Source organism: Aythya ferina (genome assembly GCF_964211825.1).
Source record: "Aythya ferina genome assembly, chromosome: 3".
In the NCBI taxonomy this organism is placed as follows: Eukaryota; Metazoa; Chordata; class Aves; order Anseriformes; family Anatidae; genus Aythya; species Aythya ferina.
The window spans coordinates 44,630,476-44,654,686 of NC_140298.1; the positions used below are offsets into that span (position 1 = coordinate 44,630,476).

The following is a 24,211-nucleotide window of genomic DNA, read 5'->3' on the forward strand; positions in this document are numbered from 1 at the left end:
TGAGCAACCTGGTCTAGTGGGAGTTGTCCCTGCCCATGGGAGGGGGGCTGGAATAAGGTGATCTTTAAAGGTCCTTTCAAATTCAAACAATTCTATGGCTCTGTGAAATACTTAAGATGTAAACAGCATCAACATAAGGATGAAGCAATCATCTTAAATCATGTTCTGTCATGCAGTAGTACATGACAGATGTTATCTCCCCCTGTACTCCCAAGGCACCCAATTACTCAGGCAAATCCTGGAAAGGCATAAGCAAAGTTGATATTTCTCTGGCAAGGTTTCTTCACAAAAAGAAAGGAGCATAACCCTAACTTGAGCTAGACCTCCCTAGAGCCCCCAGTCATGGGGCTTGTCCTGTGCAAGCTCTTTATGAAAACAGGGCACCCTCTGCAACCTCCTCATGTACTCTGCAGCCTGCCTATGTGTACCCCCCACACTGTCTCATTTCATAGGCAGCAGAAGAAGGTTCAGTGACAAATTACAGTGGGACTTTTGATCATTATATTCTCAGATTTCACTGCAAGAATCACAGGCTTGAGGGGCATGAACCCTAGTCACTGCCACAGAAGCTAGGAGGAGATGGGAGGACTTTGGGCTGTTTTATGGCAATGTGGTCTGAGGTGGACACATAAGAAGTATTCAGGTATATTCAAAAATAAGATATTATTTTGCATCTAGTAGTTCTCCCCTGCGTATCTCAATGTATCTTACAAAAATGGTAAATATTTGGTAAACCTCTGCCTGTTTATAGCAGACCGGATGAGCATTACAAAATGGTAAGGATTTGGGCTTCTGAGACTGAGCAGAGATTAAACAGAGATTAAATATACTGTTCAAATGGAAATTCTAACTTCTTGTGAGTGCTTCAGGGAGTGCTACTCTGACAACCATAAAGTGAAATTTTATGCTACTATTGTTCCCACTTCCTCTTCTGTGGCTAAGTAGAATGATTCCAACCCTGGGTCTCTCAGGTACATATCCTTCAAATCTACTTCATCCCAGCATTTAAAAATTGTACAAATACTGTGAATATATTTACACCATTAAAATGACAAATGAATCAAAACTGGTCACTCTTATTCTGACTTGCTCTTCACTTTGTCAAAGAGATGTCAGGAAGCAGGTGGAAAATGAGCATGCATATTTACTGCTCATGTCTCTAATTAAAGGTACTGTGCTGTGCAATGAAAAGTCCTTGAATAGACCCAGAAGCAAATTCTGTAAAGTGCTATCATCTGTTGAGTCACACTGCTCCCAGAATGCATTAACTCTTATTCTCAGCATTAGATTAGACAAATAATGTGTACATGAACCCTATTCTAAAGGTAACTGCATTGCTTTAACCCCACACATGTCTGAATCTCATGTTAAACTAAATGCTGTACAGGTCTTGCTTTGACTCTCAGCACATTATATCTAAAACACACTATAGCACATAGGAAGTCAGTATTCATAGCAGGAGAGATACAGGATTCTGATAGAAGACTGCTTACTGATTTTGGACAAATTTCATGTGCAATAAAGAGGATGAGCCAAGGAAGAGTAATAGCCAGTAAGAATATTCTAATACTATTTATTTCAGCTCCAGAAACTTTTTAATATAGTTTTATGTAGCTCTTTTTTTTTTTTTTTTTTTTTTTTCTCCTCATATGGCTATGGTTAAAAGTCTCAGCTTTGTGCTTTGGTTTCAAGAGTAAAGCCAAATCTTTGGCTTGGCTCTACTTTCAAACTTTGGAGAAAAACAAGGGGAATGTGAATTAAAAATAAAAATGTTAATTCCACCCCACTTTCATCTCTGTTTTCAAAATGAAAAAGTTCTCTGAAGTTTATATAATGCTAAGTATAGTGTGATTGTGAAACACCCTTATGCTTTTGAAAGATAGAAAACTCCCTAGCATATTGAAAATCCCAGGTCATAATTTCTGGTCCTGTAAGCAGGAGCCATTCCACTGTACACAGGAGGGATCACCAACAGAAAAGTTGTATACACGGATCAATTTTAAAGGCTTCTTAAATGACACATGGTAGCAAAGTCAAAGGTTTTCTGAACAAGTAAAATTAAAATTTTAAAGTGTGACTAATTTAATCCTTTACAAAGCAGTGTCTTATGGTTAATCAGAAGTATCTTATGTCTGATCAGAAGATGATTAGTTTTAAGTGTTCAACTTACCACAAAAATGACCCATATCAATGGAAAAAGCCTTACACAAATACTTCTCAACAATTTATTGTGTGTGAGAATAAAAAGCTTCAGAAAGTGTTATTTTTTGGAATGTTTGCTTAGTATATTTCCCACAAATATTGCCATCCCTTTCAGAACTATTCCCCACACACACACTCATGCATATCTACCTCAAGCCTCATTTATTTTGGAGCTCTCTATGACAAACAGAGAAAATCCAAAGGATAGGCTTTGGCAGAACTGTTCAAATAAAACAGATTCTAAATATTTAACTTTTCTAGATAACCAGCATCACAGGAAACAGCAATGTTGGCATTCAGTCACCTAATAAGGAAACGTTTTTATTATAGCTTGTGTGAAGAAAGTTCTGCTGTTCTTTCTACATATCGTATGCTTTGTTTTCTTTTTACTTTGTTACTTGATGCTTGAAAATAATGCAAAATGAAGCACAGTGCATGATGCTTCCAGGAGGCTGTGAAGCTGCTGTAACTGGAGCTATCGCTGATTAAATCTGTCTATAAAGCATTCTGGGCCAAACCAATCAACCACTGGCATAATTAATTAAGTCCAAAAGGGCCTGTAGTGGGACTGTTTTCATCCATCAGGAGAAACAAACACAGGCTAATGTGGAGTGGACAAGCCTGTGTATTTACAAACCTGTTTTCCACGTGTCACTGTTGTGAATAACTGTGGCACAATCCCACAGTAACTGGCACGTAATTTTGGCTCATGTAAGTAGGTTCATTTAAATAGGGATAACGCAGGGGTAAGTTTTTATATAGGCTCTCTTTTACACCAAAGTCATGGTTATCCTTTCTCTTTATCTGTGCTCTACATACATATTTATTGCAACCATACAATGGCAGGTACAGTTTGCAGAAAGACAGGGAACAATCTCTGAAGTTTCAAATCAGTTGAAAGGAAAAAAAAAGAGTGAAAACCCAATGGCACGATTTACATGATTGGAACAAAGAAAGCAAAAAAAAAAATAACAAAAGGCAGGAAGTCTAGATGCAAAATCGAAACTGAGAAAAAGGAGTTAGGCTGTGGCTTTTCATTTACAGAAATGCTACTATTTCCACTGGTCTGCTTATTTTTCTTGATTTCCACCTCTTATACTATATTAGTCCGTAAAGCTCCTGACTGTATTCAGCTGACCTGCACTAGACACTATCTCAAGCATATCTCTGCTGAAACCTTTGCTTCTGTTGGCACTGATCTGTCCAGACTACAGCAGGCCTCCCAGAAGCAGAGTCAGGGTTAGAGCCCTGGAGCCACTGGCTAGCTGCCATGAATGTAAGCAATCAAGCCACGCTGTCTCTGTGCTGTAGCTGACGTCAGATGCTTTCATATACAATGCTTTGTAGGCTGCTCACATCTCCCCAGTGACATCCTGAGGAAGTAAAATTGGCACAGAATATAGGCCAAGAATGTAATAACACTAGTCATTCAGACTAACACCATTGATGTTCTGACACTTGCAGTGAGTTTTATTTAAAAAACAGAAGATTCCTTCCCAAGACAAACAACAAACAAAAACCCTTACAGCCTTGATTATGGATAATGCTGATAGTGGATAATGATTGATTGTGGATAATGCTATAACAATAAGCACGTACTCCACTAGCTTCAGGATCAAACACCTAGTTTGGCATCCTTCTAGTATGCAGTATGGATACCACAACTGCTGCACAACTTCTGATCCCACAACTGAATAAGGTACTCCTGAAATGGTCTCTGACATCTTACGTAGACAGATAATGACACTTTTCTACGTTTATTCCATCTAGGAGTCAAAGTATCTCTCCTATCCATTGCACTGCACTATTCAGGTGGTTGCTCATAAGACCTATCAGCTTGTTTTTGATTGCAAACTTGTAGCATGACCTACATCCATGACCTACCTATTCCATGGTATCCACTCTTGCCTTTAGCTGCAACAGTCAAAAAGAGAAGGTAGAAGAATAGAAAGATGAGAAATCTGTTTTGGAGGAGAACCCCAAAACAGCAGCATTTGAGATTGAAGAATGATGCCTGGGCAAAAATGGAGAAATTCACAGTGAAGTTGTGGGTGGAATCCCTGCCTATGGCAGGAGGGTGGAGTTAGATGATCTTTAAGGTCCCTCCAAACCCTATGATCCTAGGATTCTATGATTCAAGATCAGCTATTCACAGAAGACAAAACAGGCAGCAAAGAAAGGACTGGAAGCAAAACAGTAGATTCTAATTGTTTAACCAATGGTGAGGATAATTAATTATACTAGAGATAACAAAGATGATGAAAAATTTTCATAACATTCCAATAAAGATAGATAATGAAAAACAACAAATTAAGCTTAAAGGTAGTATTCTGACCCACAAATTTTCTTACTCACTTGTAATAGGGAAAAAAAGATCCTAAACAAGGGATGTTCTATACAAAAGTGACACAGGCTCATTTTGAAAAACATATAGAAAATGTAACTGCACCACAACATCCTTGAGGCTAGCACTATTGTTACTTATGTGATATTATATATGCTGCATTGTCAGCAGCTACATCAAACCATAAACATCACAAAGCCTTCTTAGATGCTTGTTACTATACAAAATCCATGAAACTAAAGTTAAGCACCAACCCCTGATGATTAGAGGCTCAGGAGCAATAGTGAGTCTCTGCACAACTAGACCCTTATATGGCTCCTCATCACACTGTCTTCTCCTTTGCAGATTTGCAAAGTTTTCTACATATCCCATGTGCTGGATAAATCACATACAACTAACATAACAAACTTCCATTCTTCTTTGGCTCTTTGCCACTAGTATGATGAGAATTATTGACTATTGTTAACCTTGAGTCTCCCTAAAAACATGGGACCAGACAGGAAACCGTAAGTTCTGACCCAGTTACCTCCACTCATGCTGATGTTAGCAGCGACTATGTGGTATTGTTAACAGGATTAAGGACTTCTTTTAAAGGAAGTCACAATACCATTAACAAAGTCTTCTAAAAAATACACAAGGCTGTTCCTGAATATTCAATACTCCCGAATAAGACTTCAGTGTACCAAAATCACCTCGTCTACAGAGAATAAAGTTGTACAGCAAAGCAACAAAGAGAAAATACTAGGCTTTGTTCACTCTTTCAGCTGGCAATGCAAGTGGACTATCAGCTCTTCCGCTGACAGTACATCCATTAAAGTCGAGAGGAATTCCAGCTATGCAATAGCAGCCGTATTGGGGTAGACCATCCTTTTATCAATGATCTGGCAGACAGATGTATCACATACTAGCTACTAAATGAAATGAGTAGGCACTGTATTTCCAAGACAGGGAATAATAACATCAACAGTCCTGTACCACTAATGTCCCAATTTAGAGGGGGAAAAAAAATATAGGCCTGATTCCTGATTCTCTTCTCTCCTCATCACGCTCCCAGTGGCATTGCCCATCTGGCTACGGTGGAGTTACTCCTATGTACACTTGTCTAAGTAAAAAGATGCTTCATGCCTGCTAAAACTAAAGCATATCCTCCTACAGTCATTTGCTATTATTATAATGAAACATTTAGTTTAAGGGATGAAGTACAGGATGTGTGACTACATTAGAAGTCATACTTGGGATGTTGGTAGAGAAAGAGAAAAGTGACCTTTCAAACCACTGACATTTATACTGATATTTTTGGCTTTGCTGCTTCCCTGTTGAATCAACCCAGAGGCACTAAAAATAATGCCCTAAAAATGATTTTAAACTGTTTTTTAAAACCTGATTAGAAACTGCGACAACACTAAGATCATAAGTCTTGTAAGCTGGGCAGGACTTGGCCTTTATTCGGCCAAACAGGAGGGCAATGAGAATAACTCTTTCGTTACCTTTTTCAGGCCTGTAACAGCTATCAAGATTATGGCTTCAGCTAGACAGTCAGAGATTTGGAAAAAACAGACAGGAAATGTCCAAGATCAAAGTACTTACATATCTTCTCTCCGAACCAGTTATGTAAGTAAAGCAGAAAGGGTCCCCACCTCCTTGCCAGCCAGAGTAATTGGTCACAGTGCTTTTGTGCAAGCAGGGTGAGCTGTATGATGACAAAGTGTGATGGACATGAACCTCTACAACTAATCACACCTCTGCCTCTGTTAGGAGTCTACATTGTAATGGAGTCTGTGGGTAGATTTATTAAATAACAGGGAAACATAATCAGATAGGATCCACCCTGTACATCAGTGGAAGCTTTCCTCAACACAAATCTGAAGATTTGGCCTAGTGACTGAGGGGGAGAACTGCAGACCCTCGACCTATGATTTGAACCTGAACAGGTCTTGCAACCTTGAACTAATTTCTGCTTTCTTGCAAAAACTGTATCTCAGTTTCTGGAGGCACAAGTGGATTTAACTTGACTTTATACTCCTCTGCTCCCAGATGAAACACCAATCAGTCTGATGCACTGCTCTAACTAGGTGCACTTGGAAACAATTCAAGGGTATTTCAGGTCATTACCTGTCATGTAAACACAGAAGCATCCTCCTGAACAACAACAACAACAAAATATCCTTTCTGCTCATCACAGGGGACAGGATATTGTAGAAGATACTGTGCTAAAGGAACCTAACTACATATTAGCTTTATGGCTGCCTCAGTGCACATGGAGCCTAGGGTGAAAAAGTGAGGAGGGATGAAACCATGATTTCTAAAGTAGTCACAGATACCACAGATCATTCCTTGAACTAAACTGCTCAGTGTTTTAATAGCAAATGACCATAGGACAGGCTGGTTTGGTTTCAGTGGGGACAAAGCCTCTTTTCACTCACACCAATGCACGTAATGAAACCACTGCAGTCAGAAGGGGAATGCCACTGGAAGCTTGATGAGGAGAGAGGAAAAAGTAAGGAAGTCATCTATTCAGTCACCTTATTTGCTTGCGTAATATCACCAGCTCTTCCAGAAAAGACAAGAACCCCTAATTCATTCTGGTAGGAAGAGAAAGCCTCTTGGTTTTGGTTCCAAATGTGTGTTGCAAAACAGGGACATGTCCAAATGGATTCTGATAATGGTTTAAAACATAAAGATTTGAGGACATTATGTATTTATTATGCATTACAGTCCAACAAAAGCTACATTTAAGCAGTCATCAAAATAGAGGACAATAAAAGTCCTTCCATTTTGATAAGCTGTCTTTACTCACTGAGGGATGGCAAAAATGGTAAGTTTAAATAGCACTGGAAAACAATGGAACAAGGTAACTCACTGTTTTAAGTGTTGATAACAATTTTTTCATAGCTTGTTATGTTTCATTATGACTGCCTGATGGAAAACCAGGTATTTGAATTAAAACGTTTTTTATGAAAAGCATTTACTTTTCATTAAAAAAAAAAAAAGTGATTTTCAATGAGAACAGAACAAAAACAAAAACCCAAAACAATTGTTTCTTTGTGTGGAACTTCCCAGGGAACCACATGATCCAAGATGTCTATAACTCCTCTAAGGTATCTCTGCATCTTTTCTAAAGGGAGACTGTTATATCCTGATGTGTAGTAAGCCTGGAGACCCCAGCACCACCAAAAAAAAAAAAATATATATATATATATATATTCAAAATCACAATTTTGAGTTTTGTGACAAAACAAACTGTTCAGCTATTTGAAGGTATGCTTTTATGATTTGAATTTTCAACTTGTAAATATATTTTTTAGCTAAAATGTGCATTTAAAAAAAAAAAAAAAAAGTGCCCTAAGAAGTCAGATTATTTCCAAAGAAGGCTGAGTTTTCAGCTAGTTTGGGATATTTAGCTTAGCTCTCTCTTTTTCTCTTGTGTTTTGTAACACACCAAGAGAATCTAAGATCTAAAATTTAATTTACAGCCTTAATCTTATTTAAACACAGTTTTATTTGTGGTTGAATGCAGATACTTGGCCTGCCGCTCTTAAACTAAAACAGGTATTAAAAATAGCTTAATGAAAAACAGTGGTCTGTCTCTTCAACCACTGCTTCTTCTCCAGTAACACAGAAATCTAATGCATTATGGCAACAATACCTAATGCTATTTCTCAGCAGTGCAGAGTACAGGAAAAACATGGTGTCTAGCATTTATCTGGAATAGTCTATTAGAGAGAGGACAGAGCATGACAGACAGAGTGGAGTGAAGAGGGAAGCAAGCCAGTCGTAATATGATACTTGAGGTATATACAGCACCTTATAGATTAAAAGATCTCAAAGTAGTTTGATGTACTTTAATAATGCAATTTGACTGGAACAAGTTCTCTCATGCCAAATATGACCCTTGGTGTAGCTTTGCTTGGAAAGGAGATTCAACACCAGTCACAAACAGAAAAGCCATTGCATAAGAGCATGCTTGGGGAAAGGATCCATGGATGATGGCATCAACCTGGGCCCTTAAATGCCTATAAAAGTAGATGCTGTAGACAAGTCTTGTTCTGATATAATAGCTGAATTGCAGATGCATGGCCAGCACACAGGTTTTGAGGTGAATTCTACTCCTCCCACAAAATTCCCTGTAGAAGCTGAATTTCTTTTGCTTTTATACCAAATGGAAAATACTAGCATTAGTGATGAATCCTCAGAAAATGTTTCAAGCATTAAAAAAGGAAAAAGGCAATAATTTAGTTTGAAAATAATTAAGCAGTTCATGAACTGTAGCACAAGCTGTCAATCTTTTCAGGATTTTTGTTCAGACATACTTGGCTTGGCAAATAAGAAAGTTGGAAGTTATACGTGATAAATGGTCTCACTAAAAATCCCTCCAAATTTAAACCACTGTGACTGCCCTTAACTTGATCTACAAGGGAACATCTAGAAATGAATTTAGCCTGTCAGAAACATAGACGTCAGGAAAACTTGGCTACAACTGCCAGGGCTGATTCATGTTACATGGCTACCAGTCCTTTTATAGGCAGTATTTCCATTAAAGAATTTCCATTAACAGCAGTTAAAGCTCTTTTGTACAGAACAGCCAGAACATACAGAATTGCACATTCACATAAGATATTAACAATGGTGTATCTTGTTGTGAATGTTTTGGGCTTTTTTTAAACATTTTTTTTCACTCAATTAATGGTACAGTTAGCCACTTGACTGATCCATTTGGAAGAAAGTGAAAACTGTTTTCCTCAGAACAGTCTAATCTGCTTTATAAAACCAAAATAATCTTGCCAGAATACTGGATCACTTTGATTAAAATTAGAATTGAAACTTAAATTTTTGTTATACCGTAAGGTTAGCGTTTTCTAGAGGTTTTCATCTCAGAGATGAATCACGGAATCACAGAATTTTCTAGGTTGGAAGAGACCTCGAGATCATCGAGTCCAACCTCTGACCTAATGCTAACAGTCCCCACTAAACCATTTCCCTAAGCTCTACATCTAAATGTCTTTTGAAGACTTCCAGAGATGGTGACTCCACCACTTCCCTGGGCAGCCTGTTCCAGTGCCTCACAACCCTTTCAGTGAAGAAGTTCTTCCTAACATCTAACCTAAAACTCCCCTGGCTCAACTTAAGCCCATTCCCCCTCGTCCTGTCACCAGGCACGTGGGAGAACAGGCCAACCCACACCGCGCTACAGCCTCCCTTGAGGTACCCATAGAGAGCGATAAGGTCGCCCCTGAGCCTCCTCTTCTCCAGGCTGAACAAGCCCAGCTCCCTCAGCCGCTCCTCGTAGGACTTGTTCTCCAGGCCCCTCACCAGCTTCGTCGCCCTTCTCTGAACCCGCTCAAGCATCTCCATGCACGTATGGAGTTTTTAGTCTTGCAAAATGTGGTAGAATTCCATGAATATACTTAGAGCAATGGAATAACTTTCTTTACCTTCTGTATTCCTAACAGGGTTTCTTCTTGTTCAAGAGCATAACCACAAATTTACTAAAGTTTTGAAAAGATGACTCTCAGGGTTCTCTGACTTTGCTTGCATCTCTTTCATTTGTTTTGTTTTGTGCGTTGTTTTTTTTGTTGTTTTGTTGGTTTATTTTTAACCACTTCAACCTCAAGAGTATTGTATTCTTCATATTTCAGCAAAAATCAAGACAATTGTTTTGAAGCCATTTTGTAGGTTGAAATGCCTAATTCTATGTGCTCACCCCTGTCTCAAGAAAATGCAAGCGAATCAATAAAAAGTTGGCCTCCACCACACCAACAAAGGTATGCAAATCTTACTGTCTGTGCCCATTGCTTCAAGGGTTATTGACTGTGAGGAGTCAGGGAAAGGAAGGTACCTCTGCATATAGCTTGAACAGCATTTCCTCATAATTATATGATTATTGGGATGATGATGGAAAGCCTGTCATCTCTTGCTGTTGACCCTTATGGACTTCTAGTTGCCTGAAAAATTTGGAAACCACTTAAAGGCTTATCTTATACATATACTGCCCTGCAATCATAGCACAGCCAAAGCCAGATCCAGACTCTCTAGGCTGGAAGATTTATCCATTTCCCAGAAAGATTACGTCTTTAGATATGATCTAGTCCAGCGTGTTTCTCTGCATTAACATGATTTACTTATTTTCTATTTTTTTTCCTCTTTTGTTAAAATATAGACTGTTAGCCTGATGTCCAATATTGGATTTATGGAGCTTATTGATGTTTTTATGATTATGCAATCTGATGTCTGGTAAACTGTGGAAAGCTATGTGTAGGTGGGGGAGTGCATGTCTGAAAATTAAAGGAGAACTTCAGACATGACTGTTGTGTCATTTACTTTCTGCAGAAAGTAATATGATATAATTAAAAATGGGGAAGATTAGTATCTTTTGGCATCAAATTTTAATACATGCAGTAAAATAAAAATTATCAACCTTGCATAAAGCAGATTTATTTTATTTTTTTTTTCACAGTGGGGGTCCAATAAAACCCTGGAACATCCAGAGCATAAAGAACATCAACTGGATGTAAAACAGAACTCTACTTTTTAATGGTTTAAGATGGGAGGATCTTTCCCTGCAGTGGGAGTAAAAAACTGAAAATGCCAGAACTTAATGTTTATAAAAGTTTTGTACTAATATGTAAAATTAAAATAAAGATAAATGAAAAAGCTTGTAAAAAGGATTATTAAAGATATGACAGTACTATTACAAATATGATCCAGCAGCCTGGAAATTAAGAATGTATTGTAATATACAAGCACTGTGGGGCGGTCTGGAGAAGTTTATCTTTTTGGAACAGGCTGAAAGAACAGACAGAAAACAGTAATTTTCCTTTACCAATTTAGGTCTTGAAAAAATGAAGCAGAAAAGTAGGAAGAAGAAGAGGAGGAGGAGAAAGAAGAGAAGGAGGAGGAGGAGAAAGAAGAGAAGGAGAAACAAGAAGAACAAGAAGAAGAGGAAGAAGAAGAAAGAAGAAGAAAGAAGACAGCAATCAAAATGAAACAGAGCAAAGGAGGACCTAAAGATGATGAAGAAGATGAAGAATACTGTTTTCTCCTTCTGTAATTACTAAATCAAAACTAGGATTCATTAAAGACTGCTTCTGAAAAGTAAGAAAAAATTCACCATTAAGAACTATGTCTACCATTTACTGCTTGGCCCCAGTGGTGTGGACAATCATGAGTTCCAAAGCCACCAGTTTTTCAGCTGCCAGGGAGCATCTCGAAACCATCTCCTAAAGAATTCTGTTCTGAAACTGTTTTGATTCTTGACAGAAAAATAGCAAAAAATGGAGGAGGAAAAAAAAAATAAAAAATAAAAAGACAGAACTACTTCCTAGTCTTCAAAAGATTTAAAACTAATACAATAAGTGATATATTGAGACGTGACAGTATCTCTCATTTCTCCATCCCAACAGTTTCTTAACAATGCTGTTTTTATAGTAAAATGCAAACCAAAATTATAGTTCACTCCAAATAATTGTGTTCATTCAGGAACTCTAAAACAAACATTTAGTGAGTTAGCAACCAGAGACAATCCAGAGAGTCTGAGGAGGTTATAATACCGTTAGCCTGGAAGCTTCCAGTCTTCAGCTATATCATGTTTTCTTACTCAACATCCTCACACTTTCATCACTTTTTATCTTCCATGCACAACTTTTTGGAATAACAGGACAAACAACAAATATTCTACCAGCTGATGTCTTCCAACACCCACAAGTTTCACAAGACCTAAAAGCCAGGCGTGTGGCCATCACAAAACATTCATATTTCATCTGTAGATGTCATACTGAAAATGCCAGTGCCTTTTCTTGTATAGGGAATTAACTCACAAATAAGCCCAAGTTATACAGTTCACATTAATACCTGGATGTCAACTTGTCCAAAGCTGGGCAGAGACTGCCAGTGGGGATTAAACTAATTTGTAATGGACTGAGCTACCATTGCCAGAATTCTTGTGTGGACTTACTAGCAAATTGATATGTTTGAAAACTTATTTAAAATCAATGGCTTTGCCTTCTGCTTACCTTTCATGGCTTGAATTTGGGTACTTTGGGCTCAATTCAATGTCATTCCAGGTTCTCTGCACTATCAAACCTACATGCCAGAAGAGAACAGACTTCCTTTTTTTTTTTTTTATCTCCCAGTCCATGCAGATATCTCAGATAGTCTAGACACATGAAAAGGATTTAGATGCCTATGTTTTAGCATCTTATTCCCATGTTATTCATTTCTCCAGCAACAGCTATGGCTGTATTTACAATGCAGTCTGGGAATGTAAGTCCCATATTTGGGTGTGGCTGATTCCTTCACCAACCATTGCAATGAAATGCTGTCCTTAAGACTGAAATTAGGTGATAACAGGGAAGAAATTCTTTAATTCTGTGGTTTGCCATGAATGAACCACTCCCAATCAGGCTATTTTCCTGTGCAAATCTACTTGATATATTCATTTAAACACAATTTCTGTGTCCAGCACAGGTGTAAAAGCATTCAGAGTGGGTATACCTCTTTGCTCATATCTGTACATATTGCTCTAGAGTCCTCACCTCCCCCTCGTTTCATGATGAATACAAGCAAAGTTGAGAACAGAATGTTGGCCAGGCTACTGCACACTAGCACACAACTTGCTAGGAATCTCAGCTTTAAAAAGGGAAGCAACAAACTTTTAAGACACTCTCTTCCCCCTCTTGCCTGTGTTCTTTTCTCTATCTTTTTTTTTCTTTTTGTATGTGTGTGTGTGCATGTGATAACCTTTTAATCCTAACTGGATTAATACCTCAAATCTTCAGATTGGAAATTTAGACTAATTCAAAATAGTTTTAGAAAGCTTCTAACTAGATTGTAAATACATTTGTAACCAGGAATGTGTAACGGATCTTATTTTTTTTTTTCTTGCTTGCTCACACATCTTCAACAGCACATAATTTCTGTTGAGTCAATATTAAGAGCAACATCTGGAAAATGCAACAATAAATGAGAATAAATACAAAGTCACTGAGCTGTTACTCATTTTCCTGTCTGTAAGTTATTCATTTTCCTATGCTGAGAGAGGAACGGCTATGAGAACTGATGTGATCAGGCACACACACAAACTCTTACACTAATTTCCACTGCAAGAAAATGCATGCTTTTTTCATGCAGACTTTAACTTTAGAACTGAGTTTTGCCAGGATAGGCACTGTCCAGAGACATTATCCAGGTTTGCTTTGTCATGAACATGAGCACTACAGTGTGTAACAAGATTTGTCTTTGTCCCTTGCAAGAAGGTGACTTTCAGAGAATGATCAGGGCACATGGATCCCACTGGAACAATTGCATTTGAGAAACAAAACAGCTAGCAAAACAGAAACCTCACTGGCAACCAACATAATTTCCATGTGAGAAAACTCTTATGTACAAGTGCTTTAAAGCAGTCTGATGAGGCGGCAATAAAAACTGTGTTCAAATATTAGAATGTTCAAATATTAATCAATCTCACTGGCAGAGTTTGTCAACAGATTCAGACTGTATGGGCAGATAAATCACAGAATCACAGAATTTCTAGGTTGGAAGAGACCTCAAGATCATCGAGTCCAACCTCTGACCTAACACTAACAAGTCCTCCACTAAACCATATCCCTAAGCTCTACATCTAAATGTCTTTTAAAAACCTCCAGGGATGGTGACCCAACCACTTCCCTGGGCAGCCCGTTCCAATGCCTAACAACCCTTTCAGTAAAGAAGTTCTTCCTAACATCCAACCTGAAACTCCCCTGGTGCAACTTAAGCCCATTCCCCCTCGTCCTGTCACCAGGCACGTGGCAGAACAGACCAACCCACACCTCGCTACAGCCTCCTTTAAGGTACCTGTAGAGAGCGATAAGGTCGCCCCTGCGTCCTCTTCTCCAGGCTGAACAAGCCCAGCTTCCTCAGCCTCTCCTCATAAGACTTGTTCTCCAGACCCCTCACCAGCTTCATTGCCCTTCTCTGGACTCTAGAACCTCGATGTCCTTCTTGTAGCAAGGGGCCCAAAAATTAACACAGTACTCGAGGTGTGGCCTCACCAGAGCTGAGTACAGTGGGACAATCACTTCCCTGGTCCTGCTGGCCACACTGCTTCTTATACAAGCCAGGATGCTGTTGGCCTTCTTGGCCACCTGAGCACACTGCTGGCTCATATTCAGCCGACTATTAACCATCACTCCCAGGTCCTTCTCTGCCAGGCAGCTTTCTAACCACTCATCTCCCAGCCTGTAGCTCTGTTTGGGGTTGTTGCACCCCAGGTACAGCACTTGGCCTTGTTGAACTTTATACAGCTGACCTCAGCCCACTGTTCCAGCCTATCCAGATCCTCCTGCAGAGCCTTCCTGCCCTTGAGCAGATCGACACACACACCTAACTTGGTGTCTTCTGCAAACTTACTGGGGGTGCACTCAATGCCCTCATCCAGATCATCGATAAAGATATTAAAGAGGACTGGCCCCACAGTTTGGGATGGAGTCAAATACCTAATTTGCTAGTTACATTAAACACTTTCAGGATTTGTATATTTCCTATTTTATTATTTTAAGAATATCTTCACAGTAGACATTGTACTATTTTCACTTGTATGTGCAGTCATACTGTGCTAAATTACTGTATGTGCAATCCATACATGTGATGTTTTGAAAATGAAAATCCTGTTGGATCAAGCCCTCTTGAGCTAATTGATAATACCTTGTCATAGGTATTTTAATATATTTGAAACTGATGGTCTATAGTAAATTGGGAGCAGTAAAACAGTACTCTGCTGTGTTTAAAATTTTAAAAAGTTCCATGTTGCTTTCACATGTGCACAGCCAAAGCCAAAAATTAAGCTAAAGATAATTCTATGTTACTGGTACATCCAGATTCAGGTGTAGTGTTGACACTCTCAAAGTCAATAAAGACATAGTTTGAGGAGGCAATAAATTCTGATTTAGGATTATTAAAAAAAAAAAAAAAAAAAATCATAATCACATGACCCACTACTTTTTGCACAGATGTGTTAATTTTAACAGCTGGACTCTGTGCTGACCCTATTTTATGCTGGATCACTTACAGATTGTTTTTCAGCACCTGCTTAAAGATGATAAACATAAAGCTGGCACAAACACATGCCAGCTTTATGATAACACATCATATGATCACGTGTCTGTGCCTGATCCAGATGAAATGTGAATGACTGGTGTACTAGTAGCATGAAGACGAAGCATGAATGGTTGTGGAACCATGGTCTAGAAGTTCTGCCATGGATTGCCAGGGGTCCTCAATTTTTATTCACCAGTTTCGTGTGTTTAAAATTTATCACACAAATCAGAATCAAGTTTGGTGAAGTATAAAAAATGTGACAATTTCTTCCTGTCTTCTAGGTCATACCAGACTATCAACAAAACAAATCCCAAATTTTTCAATCACTCTTTACAATGCTCATTAAATAAACTATACAGATAATCAATGAACACACACATTTTTAGTGCTAGTAATGCCACAATAATAATTTTTTGAGGAAACAGCATACGACTGTAATACATCTTAGCCAACGATACATTACTTGACCCTTTCTCTTTTAATTTGAATTATATTATCATCAGAATCATCTTAAGCACATATGTAAGTATATTCCATATTATGGTTGAGTTTTTGCATCCTGCATTTGCAAGATTTATGAAATTTTATACTGCCATTATTTATTCTCATTTGTGTGGTGGACAGATTTGTAATTAGAAATCATCCAGTACTTTAAGAATTTTCTAAGCACTAACATAATTGTAAGTTAAACTCACCCTATTTGTTTTCAATGGAAGAGATACCACAACAAACTGTTAGAGAAACTCCTTAGGAAACCGTATCCCCTGTTAGGTGATGGGAAGGTATCTGCATTGCCATGTACTGCATTGCCTACACCTATGTTCTGGCTGCTCCTAGCCTTGAAGCTAATGTAACTGACAACTGCTGAATCCAAAATGTCTGGTTTCTCCAAATCCAAAGACCTTCTGTCTTCTGTTCTTTACAAAATACAAAAGCTCCAAAAGCACACTACCTAGATTTTCAAATGATATTGTGGTGGTATATATAAACAATATTTAGTTCATCTGAATGTAGGTGTTATTTTTAACACCTTATTTTTAACACTTCTAACACCTTAACACCTCCAGTTTATTTTTGATAGCTGTTGCTATAATTCTTATTTTCGTCAATCTGATGTGGCAAAAACACAAATATCTTCTGTGAAATGGGTGAAGAAATGAGGAGTGTAAGATTAGAAAGAAGTCCAGAAATTAAAAAATCTTAAAATACCTTCCAAGACAGAGAGGCATATGTATATATGCATAATATATTCTCCACAAATACTGTATTATTTTAGCAACCAGTATATACATTTTCTAATTCTGAAAAGACCAAAAAGAAAAAAATAAAATCTAAATAAAAAAAGTTTTAAAACAGAGAAAGTCAGATGTTTACAGCCAAATCCACCACTATAAACAGAGCTATTGTTGGCCCAACAATAATGTTTTTGTTTGTTTGTTTGTTTGTTTTCCAGGGGTAACATTTTGTCATCAAAATCTGATAGGTTAAATACCACACTGTACTTTTACTTAGCTTTACTAAGCAGCAAAGGTCTGTTTCTCTGAACCAATAAACACAATATGCACCAGAAATCATTATTCAATATGGATATATAATCCAGTAATTTCATGCCCTTCATCTGTACATTTTCCAAATGTCATTTCTCTGTACTAAATTATTTTTGGTTGATTTAAATCAAACGGAGGCAATGAATAACTAATATAAAGTAGAATTTCCTGAGCTATTATTTTTTACCCTTCAAAAATTAAAATCTTACACTAATTTTATCGTTTCATTATAATTTATAGGTTAGTTATAGAGTTGCAAAACCAAACTACTCCAGATGAGTGCAATAAATGCAATGTAGTCATCCGTGATTCTTAACACACATACACACACACACACAAAAAAAAAAAAAAAAAAAAAAAAAAAAAAAAAAGTAAGAGCAATACAGACTAATGTAGGCAGTTTTAAATAGGATATTTTTAGTTTGCATGAAATTTTTAGCATTATCATCTTACGTTGCTTATTTTTAACAGGCAGGGCTAAATTACTGTGTTAATTGGACCAGAAGTTCTTTGAAAGCATTTGGATTACACTAGAAGAAAAAAGGAAGATTACCAATAAATTGGGTTTCATCTTTTGTTTTATAAACATATTACATCCACAGATAAATTTTCCTCATTTTTCTCAGACAAATACATTTAAAAATCTTTCTTGTATTTGTATATCCACACCTGAATTGCTAAGCAAACTGAGTAAAGAAGACATCTGTATTTATTCCTTGGATTGGTATCGGATACCTAAGCCTAGGTATCTGAACGTGGTTAGTTTACAACCCACTGTATTCATTCATGGGGTCCTTCCTATTCTACACACATAGCAGCACAGAAATCTTCTCTGTGGATGTTCCCCAAAGCCTTGGAACCACTCTGACAGGTAATAAGGAGAAAATCTAACCTAATGTTTTCAAGACCTTAAAAGACCTGATTACAGAATATGTGAGGTTCAGCCATCAAAACAACTTATATTGCCACATGACTCACTGTATATTTCTGACATCCATGAGAGAGATACTGCCAAGCACAACTGATTATCACATTGTTTTTAGCATTTAGATTCATATGGCTTGATAATGTCGTATTAAATACGTAAGAGAAGTAATGGAAGAGACAGTGGTGAGCCCTTCTGGAGTACCAGATATGCCTACAGACAAAAGCAAGTCTCACTATGTAGTGTCTGCTGACTTCTGTGGGTATAGCATGTGCAAACACTCCTGAGATCTTACACTTGTTGTGAGCAAGTCCTATTAGCAAATACAATACAGTCATGCTTTTGATGTTAATGGACCATATAGCTAGCAATCATAATACAGACAGACTACACTACTGGTCTCTTCTTTTGTAAATATGTCCTTAGGTAGATTGGAGGTTACAAGTTCCCAGTAATAAAACCCACCTTTTCTTTGTTCTTTCCCTAACATTTTATGCATGTGCACGTTTAAGCTTTCACTTCCTGCAGCAGCACTGCAAACTCAAGAACTCTTGCTTTAGATCTACCTAATACATCTAGCACTGTAAAAATGAAAGAAACGCTCATGTAAGTTACATATTTCTATGCACCTATTTTACAGACAGAAATCCCAAAGGAAGTATGTTCTTGCTAAAACCAGCTAAGGAAATGACAGAATACATCCCCAGCATGGAAAGCGTTTGCTTTTCTTGTCTATAATCTGTTTATAATCCTTATCCTAGCTGCCTATTAGAGCATCAAGGAGAGGGAAAGGTATTAATAACTATGGCTTTGTTGTTAAAACTAGCTTAATAAATGAATATATAAACCTCTTAGTAAAAATGTCTTTCTTATGATTGTTTGACGTTTAGTAATTTAGTAAACTACTTAAGCGCAGTACTAAAGGTAAAGCACAGCTTCAGTTTCCACTGGATTTGAAGTGTGCTTTTGGGTGATTTAGTGAGCAACAGTCTGTATCATTAATATTTCCTTTCAAACTAAACTTTTTTTTTCCAGAGGCAACATAATTCATCCACACTAAACTGGTAATCAGTTTGTAAATAACAGATAATTTATGTAAGCAAAACACATATAACACAATCTTTCCGATTTCCTTTTAACTGATAACTGGTTTCTGATGGGAGCTTACTTCTTTTCAGATTTGCCTCCTAAGATTTAGCACCAAATGTATGTAACTTCCACTGTCCATTTCCAAGTACCTTCTTGTTACACACCATCAAAATAATAATAATAATAATAATTAAAAAAATAAAAAAGAACAATGAAGGAAAATACAAGTAGGTGATAAAAATACAGATAATCAAAGAGGAAAAGAAATATAAATATCAGATCCACTCACAGATGCATATAGTTGTGAGCCAGAGACCTTTGTGGAATAATGGCAATTTACACCCAGTAAATGTTGGCCAAAAATGTTTCCATACACAAGGAATGCATGCCACATGAGCCTACAAAATCATCATGATTTAAATCATCAGTCACTAGCATATGATAAGAGTGGGAGCAGAATGGTTACTCAAACAAATTTTGCTTAAATGGCTTCAGCTCTAAAAAGGCTTAATGTGCCTCTTTACAGGACCTCTGCAAAGTAAGGACACCACAGCTTCTTACCTGAGCTTTTATTGGTTTTGTTTTGTCTGCTCTTTACTTGCTCAGTCCATAATGTAGGATAACGAGAAGCTATATCTAGAAAAAAAATACAGCAGAAAAAAGTTTGTAAATGTTACAGTTTTTTAAAAGTTACTAGCAGCTGAATAATATTGAGTTATCAGTATTAAAGATATGTGGATTTTAAAAAGGGAGAGGGTATACTGATCTGTATTAGAACAGGTAAAATCTTTATTCATACAAAGGCATAAATAGTTCATTTCTTATTCCATTCAAACAAAAGTTTGAAAGATCCAAAATGTGTAGTAACTTTAAATCAGTGAGATATACTCTGGGTGGTAAGATAGTCACAGTATAGAACTACCATTGCATATGGGCTTTGAGCTTTCTATTTGTAGAGCACTGAATTTTCCCAGATCCAAATACGCTTGTAAAAGCACTAACCTTACATTGCTAGACAATATGCTGAGAACAGAATTTATGCTTTTAAATTCCTTGTTTGGTCATACAGTTTTAATCTGAACTGTGGCTCAAGTTTAAAACCTGTCTGTACCCTGAGTATTCGCAATAAATTTGCTACTGTTAAGAGTCCATAGCTGAAGTGTCACCTCAATACTACCCCCATGAAATTCATTGTTTTTAAGTTTTAAGACTTGACTGTCTTCTGTTTTTATCCTGAAAAGGGTACAGAAGTTTTCAATTTCTTGCAATTTCAGGAAGTCTGATCAGCCCCAGCAGGTGCCCTAGTTCTAAAGTAGCATTTGATGCTGTGGTATATTGCCTATATTGCATTAATTTAATATCGCACTGTTAAAATTCCTGTCGATGCTTACCTTCTTCATCACCTTGAGGTTGAGTCTCCAGCGCGGGAGCTGAGACATCATCTGAATTCAGAATGGAAAAGATTTGCAAGGAGACTACAATTATGAGAGTAAGCTAAATAAGTGTACATACGTGATTGATGCTAATGATTTGCACATAGCCCCGGCCGGTAAACAAACAATAATTTAAGCATTATTAATATGTACTGTACAGCATAGACATATTACGTCTGCACACTATAGATTATAAATGTATGGCTTTTAAGATTATGGCTGATGAATTGATTGCAGGGTCTCTGAAGAGCATGAAGTGATCAAGTTGTTCCCCAGACAGTAGTTCTTCATTTTAATGATTCCTATAGATTATAATTGAACAAATAAGCATTCATAAAGAAGAAATTCAGTAAATGCATCAAAGGGGTAAGTCCTGTGAAAGCAAAAGCAGTCTGAGATGGAAGTGGTTGCAGATATGTTGACACCTTAAAATGAAAGGAAAGTTTCTTTTTGTACAGCAGAATGTATTTAGCAATCAAGATGATTTTATTGGTAAGATTCATAAAGAATCAGATTTTTCTTTGCATTATCCTTATCCTTTAGTCAGCCATCTCCATCCATTCACAATCAACCTTTACTGCAAAACAAGAGGGATGAAATGATAAAAGAATGTGGATAATTTTAGTAAAATATAGTAGAAGCAGCACTGGAAAAGAAAAATTCAGTATGAAAAAAATTCAAGTTAGCAATCTGTGAGAAAGACAGACCCACCTTCACCTCATTATGGTTTTGTTATTTAAAATGATTTCAGATACTGAGTAAAAATGAGCTAGTACACCTTTTACTTATTTTCTAGCTGCTGTTTCCTTTAGAATGGAGCTAACTCCAAGTTACTCTGTGGTAAACAGCATCTTCTGTGAAAGGGTTTTATGAACATTTCTTGCAGTTTCACAACTGGATCCCAGACCAACATAGTTTCCAGGTTGTTTTTGTGACATTTTCACAGAAGCTAGAAATGAAGGTAACTTTGAAGCTTTCTTTTGCACATAGAGGATTTGGAAGTACTCTGACCTTCCCCTTTGGAGGCTACAGTCTAATTCATAGCAAATACTCTGGAAAACTTTCATGCATGCTTTCCACAAAAGCAGGGCAGCAGCAACAGAAACTTGTTTTCATTGCAAAATATTTTAACCAAACCATAAGGAGACTTCTTTTAAGAATGTTCATTTTTCATGTCCATGCAATGATAGGATACTTCGTTCGAATAGCATGACAGACTGTCACTTCCCATTAGTTCTACTAGCAATTTTGTGTTGTCCTCTGGGTGGTGGAATAAGATCATTAACTAATTTCAGAGAGGACATCAAATATCCCAGCATATTAAAAATGAAAACCTGCATTTAGATTAGCAATTAGTATGTAATTCAAAAAAACTGACTTTTAGATTGTACCTTCAGATGGGTAAATGTTGCCAAGAGCTCTGCCACAAAATCAGTTTGGGACTTAAGTGACATTGTTCTATCATCATCTTTCTGTATACAGTTTGAGTTTGTGATGCATTTGTTCTTACATTAATAAGTGAAATACAGATAGAATGCTGCAATTTTAACAATTATCAGCCCAATCAAAATTATCCTCTTGACAACAAACTCTGTTCGTTTAAACAGCATTTACTGCACAACTTTTAAGACACAGTTTATTAATATGAATATATATTCTAAAAAAAATAAGAAAGAAAAAAAAAAAAAGGTACCTAACAATTGAATCGTAAAACTGGCCACAGGTCCTCCAGGAAACAAAAAGAAAGAGAGAGGTTTTCTTTTGATCTCCATCAAATCAAACATTTGGTGTGGGAAATCTGTATTAATTTAACTTCATTTCAGAACTGGAGGAGCTACAACAGCTCCTGAACTACGCTTAATCTGAAAGAGGACTATGGCATTAATTTTCTCTGTGAAAGTGTCTTCTCTTTTCATAAAAACCTTTTGTATTAAGTATGAAGAAGCATGTAGAGGTTTTTTTGTTCAAAATCCAATACACTGCCACAACTACATTGCAGTACATCTTCATTTCAGGTATTTCATATGTTAACTTCATAGGACTTCCTGGCCAGCACCTGCATACCACTACATACATACATACATGTAAATAAACCATTCCATTATCAGAGTTCCATTAAAAAGAACACAGTCCTGCAGTCAGCTAAGAAAAAGGGGCACAATCCCATGCCTAACACTTATGCTTTTCAGATAGTCTGAATACTTTCTCTGGCTAGAGGTGGGAACTGTGGCACAGGGAAAAGATATGTTAGGAAGTATCCTTTAAGCTTTGTTGCTGTTTGAGTTCACATGCAAAGTTGCAAACAAACAAACAGTGCTCCTGACATCCAAAATCTGTGACTGGAAATTTTCATTGAGCTTTCATTCATTGAGCTGCACATCTCAAACAGATATGGCCCTCTATGTTATTCTCTCTGAGTATGTGTGGAAGAACTGTCTTCCACACTGGATGTCTGTCTGTCTTTACCTTGGAAGAAGAGACTGCCTCAGGCTACGTTTATACTGTCTCTTGACAGTATAGTCACCAAGACCACTCAAGTTTGGGGCACATCTTCTGTAGCTTTTGTAGCAGCAAGAATGTCATCAACTTTCGTAAGCTTGCTGTGTAACAATATCAGAACCCCAACCTGTGGCACCTCCAGTTAGTCCACAGCAACATGAAGAAGGAAGATGGGCAGGAAGGGGTGCATGCTAAATTTATGGTTATTCCAAAAGCTACCTCTGTGCCCTAGCCACATGAACTACAAAATATTTTTACTACATTGACAATGAGGCAAGAGAACAGATCCTTAACTCAAATAGCAGATCAAGTTCATTACTCTGTGATAGTCTTAAAGAGGTTGTGATATCACTGACAATATTATTTTATTTAAAGCATAAGGCAGTGACTTTGAAGGGTGAGGAGATGTTAGCAGTATCTGAGAAGAGCCAGGAACCACCTGAGAACCAGGACATCGGCCCTTTGCACTGCAGGCTTGGGCTGGAGAATAAAAACAAGGCATGAGTGAAATACAACTGTGTCATTTTAGACACAAATATATGTGATGCAAATATATGTGATTTCTTGTTCTAGGAGTGTCTATTCAGGCTTCAGCAACTCAGCCCCCACAGTCAAAAAAAAAAAAAAAAAAAAAAAAAAAAGAATTCCAAGACCCAGACAAGTTTTATATATGGGATAGTTCATATAGTTCAAAGTTGAAAATGAAAGTCCTGACCCAAAGCAAATTTTCCCAGAACATAATGAGGTTAGTGGAAACCACAGTTTGTCCAGAAAGACTTGAAGGAACAGTTTTCCACTGCTGATTCATGTACCTTGTCATTATTAGCCTTTAAAGAAGTACTGATTTTCTTAACCTAATGGTGCATTAGTTTATTTAAATGTTCAGTATATTACAAAGCTACAAAAGTTACTGTAAAACTTATATCAATTATATTAACAGCAGAATAAACTGGATAGTCATTAATATTAGCACAAATTTGAGTTAGCTTCTTTAAAATTAATTTATCCCACTGCAACTGGCAGAAATATTTAGTGTGTTATTTTCAGATGAATCTAATATTCTTTTAAGGGTTTGGAGAGCATGAGCTCTAATTTTGTT

At 37.2% G+C, this 24,211-nt stretch overlaps 1 protein-coding gene across 3 annotated transcripts in view; it reads right to left on the reverse strand.

The window, feature by feature from the left end:
• The window catches only part of SMOC2 (SPARC related modular calcium binding 2), a 146,871-nt gene that overhangs the window by 54,937 nt on the left and 67,723 nt on the right, over positions 1-24,211 (reverse strand). For 2 of the 3 annotated variants that reach the window (XM_084512787.1, XM_084512788.1), the window contains exons 6-7: positions 20,572-20,622; positions 19,742-19,816 (exon numbers count right to left, since the gene is read on the reverse strand). In XM_084512787.1, coding sequence (XP_084368913.1) covers positions 19,742-19,816; positions 20,572-20,622 — 126 coding nt within the window. Of the gene's footprint in view, positions 1-19,741; positions 19,817-20,571; positions 20,656-24,211 lie in introns of all 3 variants that reach the window. The other variant, XM_084512786.1, reaches the window with a different exon arrangement.